A 10,308-nucleotide genomic window follows, 5' to 3' on the forward strand; every position below is an offset into this window, starting at 1 on the left:
ATTGATATCACCATCATCATTGATATCACCATCATCATTGATATCACCATCATCATTGATATCACCATCATCATTGATATCACCATCATCATTGATATCACCATCATCATTGATATCACCATCATCATTGATATCACCATCATTATTGATATCACCATCATCATTGATATCAACATCATCATTGATATCACCATCATCATTGATATCACCATCATCCTTGATATCAACATCATCCTTGATATCAACATCATCATTGATATCACCATCATCATTGATATCACCATCATCGTTGATATCACCATCATCATTGATATCACCATCATTGATATCACCATCATCATTGATATCAACATCGTCATTGATATCATCATCATCATTGATATCAACATCATCATTGATATCACCATCATCATTGATATCACCATCATCATTGATACCACCATCATCATTGATATCACCATCATCATTGATATCACCATCATCATTGATACCACCATCATCATTGATATCACCATCATCATTGATATCACCATCATCATTGATATCACCATCATCATTGATATCACCATCATCCTTGATATCACCATCATCATTGATATCACCATCATCATTGATATCACCATCATCACTGATATCACCATCATCATTGATATCACCATCATCCTTGATATCAACATCATCCTTGATACCACCATCATCATTGATATCACCATCATCATTGATATCACCATCATCATTGATATCACCATCATCATTGATATCACCATCATCATTGATATCACCATCATCATTGATATCACCATCATCATTGATATCACCATCATCATTGATATCACCATCATCATTGATATCACCATCATCATTGATATCAACATCATCATTGATATCACCATCATCATTGATATCACCATCATCATTGATATCACCATCATCATTGATATCACCATCATCATTGATATCACCATCATCATTGATATCGCCATCATCATTGATATCGCCATCATCATTGATATCGCCATCATCATTGATATCGCCATCATCATTGATATCGCCATCATCATTGATATCGCCATCATCATTGATATCGCCATCATCATTGATATCGCCATCATCATTGATATCGCCATCATCATTGATATCACCATCATCATTGATATCACCATCATCATTGATATCACCATCATCATTGATATCACCATCATCATTGATATCACCATCATCATTGATATCACCATCATCATTGATATCACCATCATCATTGATATCACCATCATCATTGATATCACCATCATCATTGATATCAACATCATCATTGATATCACCATCATCATTGATATCACCATCATCATTGATATCACCATCATCATTGATATCACCATCATCATTGATATCGCCATCATCATTGATATCAACATCATCATTGATATCACCATCATCATTGATATCGCCATCATCATTGATATCACCATCATCATTGATATCACCATCATCATTGATATCAACATCATCATTGATATCACCATCATCATTGATATCACCATCATCATTGATATCACCATCATCATTGATATCACCATCATCATTGATATCACCATCATCATTGATATCAACATCATCATTGATATCACCATCATCATTGATATCACCATCATCATTGATATCAACATCATCATTGATATCACCATCATCATTGATATCAACATCATCATTGATATCACCATCATCATTGATATCACCATCATCATTGATATCACCATCATCATTGATATCACCATCATCATTGATATCAACATCATCATTGATATCACCATCATCATTGATATCACCATCATCATTGATATCACCATCATCATTGATATCACCATCATCATTGATATCGCCATCATCATTGATATCGCCATCATCATTGATATCACCATCATCATTGATATCGCCATCATCATTGATATCGCCATCATCATTGATATCGCCATCATCATTGATATCGCCATCATCATTGATATCGCCATCATCATTGATATCGCCATCATCATTGATATCACCATCATCATTGATATCACCATCATCATTGATATCACCATCATCATTGATATCACCATCATCATTGATATCACCATCATCATTGATATCACCATCATCATTGATATCACCATCATCATTGATATCACCATCATCATTGATATCACCATCATCATTGATATCACCATCATCATTGATATCACCATCATCATTGATATCAACATCATCATTGATATCACCATCATCATTGATATCACCATCATCATTGATATCAACATCATCATTGATATCACCATCATCATTGATATCAACATCATCATTGATATCACCATCATCATTGATATCACCATCATCATTGATATCACCATCATCATTGATATCAACATCATCATTGATATCACCATCATCATTGATATCAACATCATCATTGATATCACCATCATCATTGATATCACCATCATCATTGATATCACCATCATCATTGATATCGCCATCATCATTGATATCGCCATCATCATTGATATCGCCATCATCATTGATATCGCCATCATCATTGATATCGCCATCATCATTGATATCGCCATCATCATTGATATCGCCATCATCATTGATATCGCCATCATCATTGATATCGCCATCATCATTGATATCGCCATCATCATTGATATCACCATCATCATTGATATCACCATCATCATTGATATCACCATCATCATTGATATCACCATCATCATTGATATCACCATCATCATTGATATCACCATCATCATTGATATCGCCATCATCATTGATATCAACATCATCATTGATATCACCATCATCATTGATATCAACATCATCATTGATATCACCATCATCATTGATATCACCATCATCATTGATATCAACATCATCATTGATATCACCATCATCATTGATATCACCATCATCATTGATATCACCATCATCATTGATATCACCATCATCATTGATATCACCATCATCATTGATATCAACATCATCATTGATATCACCATCATCATTGATATCACCATCATCATTGATATCAACATCATCATTGATATCACCATCATCATTGATATCACCATCATCATTGATATCAACATCATCATTGATATCACCATCATCATTGATATCACCATCATCATTGATATCACCATCATCATTGATATCACCATCATCATTGATATCACCATCATCATTGATATCAACATCATCATTGATATCACCATCATCATTGATATCAACATCATCATTGATATCACCATCATCATTGATATCACCATCATCATTGATATCACCATCATCATTGATATCACCATCATCATTGATATCGCCATCATCATTGATATCGCCATCATCATTGATATCGCCATCATCATTGATATCGCCATCATCATTGATATCGCCATCATCATTGATATCGCCATCATCATTGATATCGCCATCATCATTGATATCGCCATCATCATTGATATCGCCATCATCATTGATATCGCCATCATCATTGATATCACCATCATCATTGATATCACCATCATCATTGATATCACCATCATCATTGATATCACCATCATCATTGATATCACCATCATCATTGATATCAACATCATCATTGATATCAACATCATCATTGATATCACGATCACCATCATCATTGATATCACCATCATCATTGATAACAACATCATCATTGATATCACCATCATCATTGATATCACCATCATCATTGATATCACCATCATCATTGATATCACCATCATCATTGATATCACCATCATCATTGATATCACCATCATCATTGATATCACCATCATCATTGATATCACCCTCATCATTGATATCACCATCATCATTGATATCACCATCATCATTGATATCACCATCATCATTGATATCGCCATCATCATTGATATCACCATCATCATTGATATCGCCATCATCATTGATATCGCCATCATCATTGATATCACCATCAACATTGATATCACCATCATCATTGATATCACCATCATCATTGATATCACCATCATCATTGATATCACCATCATCATTGATATCACCATCATCATTGATATCACCATCATCATTGATATCACCATCATCATTGATATCACCATCATCATTGATATCACCATCATCATTGATATCACCATCATCATTGATATCACCATCATCATTGATATCACCATCATCATTGATATCACCATCATCATTGATATCACCATCATTATTGATATCACCATCATCATTGATATCAACATCATCATTGATATCACCATCATCATTGATATCACCATCATCATTGATATCACCATCATCATTGATATCACCATCATCATTGATATCACCATCATCATTGATATCGCCATCATCATTGATATCACCATCATCATTGATATCACCATCATCATCATCATCATCATTGATCACTATCATCATTGATATCACCATCATCATTGATATCACCATCATCATTGATATCACCATCATCATTGATATCACCATCATCATCATCATCATTGATCACTATCATCGTCAAAATCATCATAGTCATTATTGGTATCCTTGTATTTGTTCAATTTTTCAGTTTACTCATTTATTCTTAGCTTTGGTTGTTGGATCAGTGTTCAACTGTCATTAGTATTACCATTGGTTTTGTTGCCATTGCTATTGTTACTGTATTCATTATCATTACAGGTGGTAAATCTAACCAGAGCTCAGATAGAAGACAGTGGACATTGGGCAGCTCTAGAACAGTAAGTAAAGATAATCAAGATTGGACACAGTCACACTAACGCAACAACTTGAAATTTTATACTACTATTGACTAATTGTAGGGATTGTCTTTAATATTAAACTCTACCAAAGAGCACAGGTCTCAGGAACAGCCATCAGATTTATTTGATTTAATTTCATTCATACATGGACATTTTGCCTATGTTGTTTGTTATTTAGTCATCTTTTTCAAAGAATTATAGTTTTAACATACTTAGAAGGATATTTCTGTTTGCAACATTAGTGTTGGATGGATTAAATACATGTACTAGTAATTTATATGCCACAAGGTGCAAATGGCAAATTTTCTTCTCTAAAGGATTTACTTATGGGGCCAAAGCAGACCCCCTCTCTCCCAACATAACCACTATAATTCTTTGGTAAACACATTAGTTAAAAGATATTTATAATTATGACATTAACTCCTTTCTGACCAAAAGAAAAAAATTTCTTCCTGCATCTAGGGCTTTCATCTTGATTTCAAGTGTAATTTGTCAGTCGTAAACTTTACTTCTTTCTTGTATGTTTTGATTAATTATTACCCTTTTCTATTTATTCCAGACCAAAGAAACTCAACAACATCCTTGTTGATTGGCTTAGTAAGGTGCATAAAGATTCCAGCCGACCAATCTTCCCTTCTAGTCTGTAGAGATACAGGCATGATGTAAGCTTCCCTTTGATTGGCCAGTGACACTGAAGGGGAGACCGTATGGACCAATCTTGGACATTATTAGAAAATATAAATTTTAATACCTCAGTTCCTAGAAGAGAAACGAAATGCTTATAGTTGCAGATTGTTGCCCTTGTTATTCTTACAGTAAAAAATCATGTTATTTGACAGGACAGTATAAATTATTTGTACATGAAGATGAAGATATGTAAAGATGGAATAAGATTTTATACCATACTCTCACCGACCCTATCCTCTGTTTCTCGCTCTCTTCCTGCTTTATAAAATCACTTTGTTGTAGCTGCTAGCCGTTTCAGTTGTATTACATAGATTAGGTTAATTGGGAAGGGAAGGCACTCAACTGTACTGGTGTACATATGTTCAACCAGATAAAATATGAAATAAGGGTAGATTTTTCTGTTCCAAAAGATGTGACACATGTGTTTATGTCAAGTGTGTCAAAATTGCCAAAGATAAGAAGAAAGGAATGCATTTTCTATCAAGATAAGATGAAAACTTCTTCATTTGTATTAGGGATATCTTTTACCACATTCGATCTGGATTTTTTTTTTGGGGGGGGGGGGGGATCTAAATTCCCTTGATTAGCGGCATGCTTTACAGGGTTTGGAGATTTAAAACATACACAGAAAGCAAATGAAAGTGTGAATAGGGGTCTATTTTGAAAAATGAAAAATATGCCATAAAGGTTAGTTTGTAATACCTTTAGCTGTGTGTGTACAGCAATGTGATTCGGTGGTTACGCCTTGTGAAAATCTAGTTGCATTTGATTTTATAGTTACATTTGGATGCCATGCCATATTCTTCTGCAATAGACCCCAGGGTACATACTCTTGATTTCAATTCTGAACTCTGATTGAGCAACTCTGCTTTTGACCGTGCATGGTATATGTTTGCTCCATGTTGATTGGTCGTGTCGTGTAATTTGATAGTGCAAGTATGGAAAGACAAGATAGTACAGTTGAAACTTAGTACATGCTGATCATCAATGTTATCTAATAGTAAGAAATCATGTTAAAGCTTTGACAAGGAGGGTGTTTCATAAAGCTGTTTGAATGTTACGACTGACTTTATGCACAACTGGTGATCATTTCTTGGGCTGAACGACCCCTATGTAACCTGACTTGGCACTTGTTATCCAAATGATGTAACCTGACTTGGCACCAAAGAATGTGTTCTAGTCGTGCATAACGTTGTGCGTAACTTCACAGACAGTTTTATGAAACACGTACCAGATGGGTCTCTCATAAAGATGTTTGTAATTTACAAATGATTTCATGCATGACTGGTGATCCTTTCTCAGGCCAAATTATCTATCCATGTGTAGCTGACTAAGCACCTACTAGTAGGAACATGTTCCATTCATGCTTAAAGTTGTGCATAAATTTACAAATGGATTTGTGAAACACCCCTCAGAATACTTTATTGTTGAATCGGGTAAAGAGATCTGTATTCAATGGTCCGTATTCTGAAGTCAGGTTTAATGTAGACCATGGAGCTACTAATATGCTTAGACCATGGTCTAATTCTCTGCTGAAATTATGGCGAGCCAAATATCCCAAATTTTGCTTACATACATTTCTAATATTTACTATTTTGTTTCCCTTTGCTTTCTTAATGAAGAAAATATTTCAGTTATCATTCTGAGACATTTATAAATGATTTGAGCGCCATAAAATTGAATAAATTGAACATGTACTAATAGAGATTTGTGCCCCAATTGGCTCTCTCCATAGTTAAACTACAACTTTAAACCAGGGTTTAATTTAAACCCGAGTTCAGAATACGGGCCATTGAGTTTTGACCATAGTATTATGATAGGCATAATTTGCCTGGATATCTGTGAGTATTAATTAATATGCAATAACTGCCCCTTTGCTGTTATCCAAATTCTGTCTTAATGTACTGTCATTATAATGATTAAGTCCTATATATTTGTTATTGAATAATTTAATAATATAGTTAAATAATTCTTTGAAGAACTGAAATATTTTTGTAATTTTTATGAGATATATTGTATGGATATGTGATTTCATTATAAAAGAAACATATGATAAAAATAAAGATATTCTTTGTCTATATTATTTGTTTCGTATCAGGGGAATCTAAGCGTGATAACAAAGTCATTTGCCTGAGATAACTACAAAGATATTACAAGAGGAATAGAATATTGACAAGTTTAAAAGCGATTGGACAAGGAATAACAAAGTCAGATGCACATAAGTGGAAAAGAAAAGGGCACTACAATAAGAAGAGAAATAAGGGGCACTGTATAAAGGAAATTCTGGGGCACTCTTGAGGAGTGACCCGACATTTGCTCCGGTCTTAATATCTCAGACGGCATAGGGTTATAGTTAGGATTGTAAGAGATTGTTTTGGTTCAGAACAATGTCAAGATAAGTACTAGGGTTCATTTAGTTTTGGAGGTAAGGTTTTATGATTGGCTTAACGTGGAGAGTTTCCATCGGAGCAATTTTCGCTGGAGCAAATGTCATGGAATTTCTTGAAGAAGAAAAAAGGGCACGTTTGCAAGTGAAAGACCCATGTTTTTAAGAGATGGAACAATTGAAGAAAGGAAGTTAGAAGAATGGACGTGCACATGGGACTTACTTTAAAACAGGGTTGAGTAGACCGCCCCCAACTCTCTGCCCCGATTATTACAAAGGGACTTTTGTTATTTTCCTCCACTTCTTCCTTCTTCTTTATTCTTCTTCTCCTCCTCCTCTTCTCCTTCTTTTCTTTTTGTCTTCTACTTATTCGGATAAATTCTCCTTATTCTTCTCCTTCTTCAGATAGATGGTGCGTACTTACAATTGAAAAAAAAGAATGATGAATTTAATAACTACAAAATGACACATTCACAAGTTGAAAGCAGGAAAGATTTGGGCGTGGTCATTTAAACAAAGCTTACTTTTGAATAACACTTTCTTGCAAAGATCAATGAAAGCAATAAATTACTGAATAGTAAAAAGAACATTTGCACCATGAGAACTTTTTACTGCCTATACCTGGATACCGCAACTGTCCCCAACCAAAGTCCCAGGGACCGATTGCACGAAAGGGTCTTTACAAGAACCGTCTTTCGTGTCGCGCATTATTATGCTGAAACGCATTTTGAATAAATTACCTGCAAACTTATTTTACAAAACAATCTAGGTGTAGATATTCATTTATATACATCTACATGGTTTGAATTTACATGGTATGATCTTGAGCAAACAGATTTAGAATTGCTAAACAGTAACAGTTTGATGTTTAAAAGCTGAATGCATGAGAGATTGTTACTCATTTCAATCATTACAAAATAGTCAACCCAGGGTATGGTAACGTTTGAACTATTGAGCTAAACATTACTTATTCAAATTTTAACAGGCTGAATAATTGAAAACACGACACATATTGAAAAGGGAATACAATGAAGCAATATCCGAAAATACTAACAAATATTAGAAAGAACCAGAATTCAAACAATCAATCAATCAATCAAATCAGCGATTGATTGTGTGACCGAACCTCAGTCCGATCTCCATGCTAAATACTCTACGGTTCATGTATTTCACTTCTTCTTGTTCCCTTGTTATGAATATTTTCAAGGAGGATCCACACTTCACAGACAACATTGCTTTAGCATGTTTAGTGGACTCCCTCATGTCCATATGCTCTATTTTATACATCTTTCAGTTAAATCCGTAAAGTTTTATCTGACTTGTATTATGTTTGAATGGAAATTAAATGAAGAATTTAAGATTTGAAGGATGATCTTGCAGTATCCATGATTTCGACGGAAATGTGATCCCCGGTCCCCCACCATCTTCCATACCATCGGCGATAAAAAATACATCTCCCTGAGAGTCCATCCGCAGTGAGTCGACATTATATGGATTTTCGTTTTCATTATAGGTCCTAATGTTCTCATGGACCCCACCTTTTTTTTTTGGGGGGGGGGGTTATTGGTCCGTTGCAGAAAGAATGCATCAAAACCAATAATAAAAAAAAATCAATCATGACTTGAATTTCAACCAAATAGAACAGAACTACACAAGCTCCAAATTCTTTCTACCAATGCCTTATGAAAGCGTGGAATATTAGGGGCGTCGGACATTTTTTTTAATGTCAGAATAAGAAACCAAAAGTATACATAATTTTGACCTTATGAAATAATTATTCTCGTTTTTTGTTAGGACTACTCCATATTTCCACCCTGGTTTTGAGTTATTGGAACAACTTAAGTTAGGGGGTTGATTTTTTTTTCCACGTACCACCCCCAATATTGGACAATATTTGGACCAGCGCCACTGGGGCAAGATAATTTCGTAACCGTGTAAAACAATGGATATGCATGTGGGATTTTAGAACTTAATTTATGTGGTCACATAAAATACTGTACATGGACGCACCCAACCTGGTAGTTTACACTTTTACACTTTACACTATACATTGTGCACCAAATCCTTCAATACCACTATCGAAAATGCAAAAGTACCTTTGTAATCAGCTTGGACACTCTTAAAAAAATATTAGGCCCACGTTTCTCATGACCCATCCTCCCTGCAAAAATCTGATTACTGCCCTTGGTGCCGCAGAGAATTTGTGACATCGCCCCCTGGGATGTTTGCCCTCCCCGAATCCGGAAAATTATAGAAAATCATCATTTTTAGCTCGCACGCGGAGGTTTTGTCACTTACTTTTTATCTACCCCTTCGAATTGTTTGGCTCATCACCCCACCAACCATTGTCTTGTGTGATTAGCATGGTCAATAATATAAGGGTTTTTTTTTTTTTTGTATTCGGTGGCGCGCCCATACATTTTCAACAATAATTTG

The 10,308-nt window shown here is 34.8% G+C and overlaps 1 protein-coding gene across 1 annotated transcript in view; it reads left to right on the forward strand.

The window, feature by feature from the left end:
• The window catches only part of LOC129261533 (bifunctional epoxide hydrolase 2-like), a 33,440-nt gene extending 25,891 nt beyond the window's left edge, over window positions 1-7,549 (forward strand). Inside the window, exons 18-19 of the mRNA XM_064100274.1 lie at window positions 4,720-4,778; window positions 5,359-7,549. Coding sequence (XP_063956344.1) covers window positions 4,720-4,778; window positions 5,359-5,446 — 147 coding nt within the window. The 3' untranslated portion in view covers window positions 5,447-7,549. The remainder of the gene's footprint in view (window positions 1-4,719; window positions 4,779-5,358) is intronic.
• Window positions 7,550-10,308: the final 2,759 nt, after the last annotated feature.

Source organism: Lytechinus pictus, chromosome 5 (genome assembly GCF_037042905.1).
Source record: "Lytechinus pictus isolate F3 Inbred chromosome 5, Lp3.0, whole genome shotgun sequence".
Classification (NCBI taxonomy): Eukaryota; Metazoa; Echinodermata; class Echinoidea; order Temnopleuroida; family Toxopneustidae; genus Lytechinus; species Lytechinus pictus.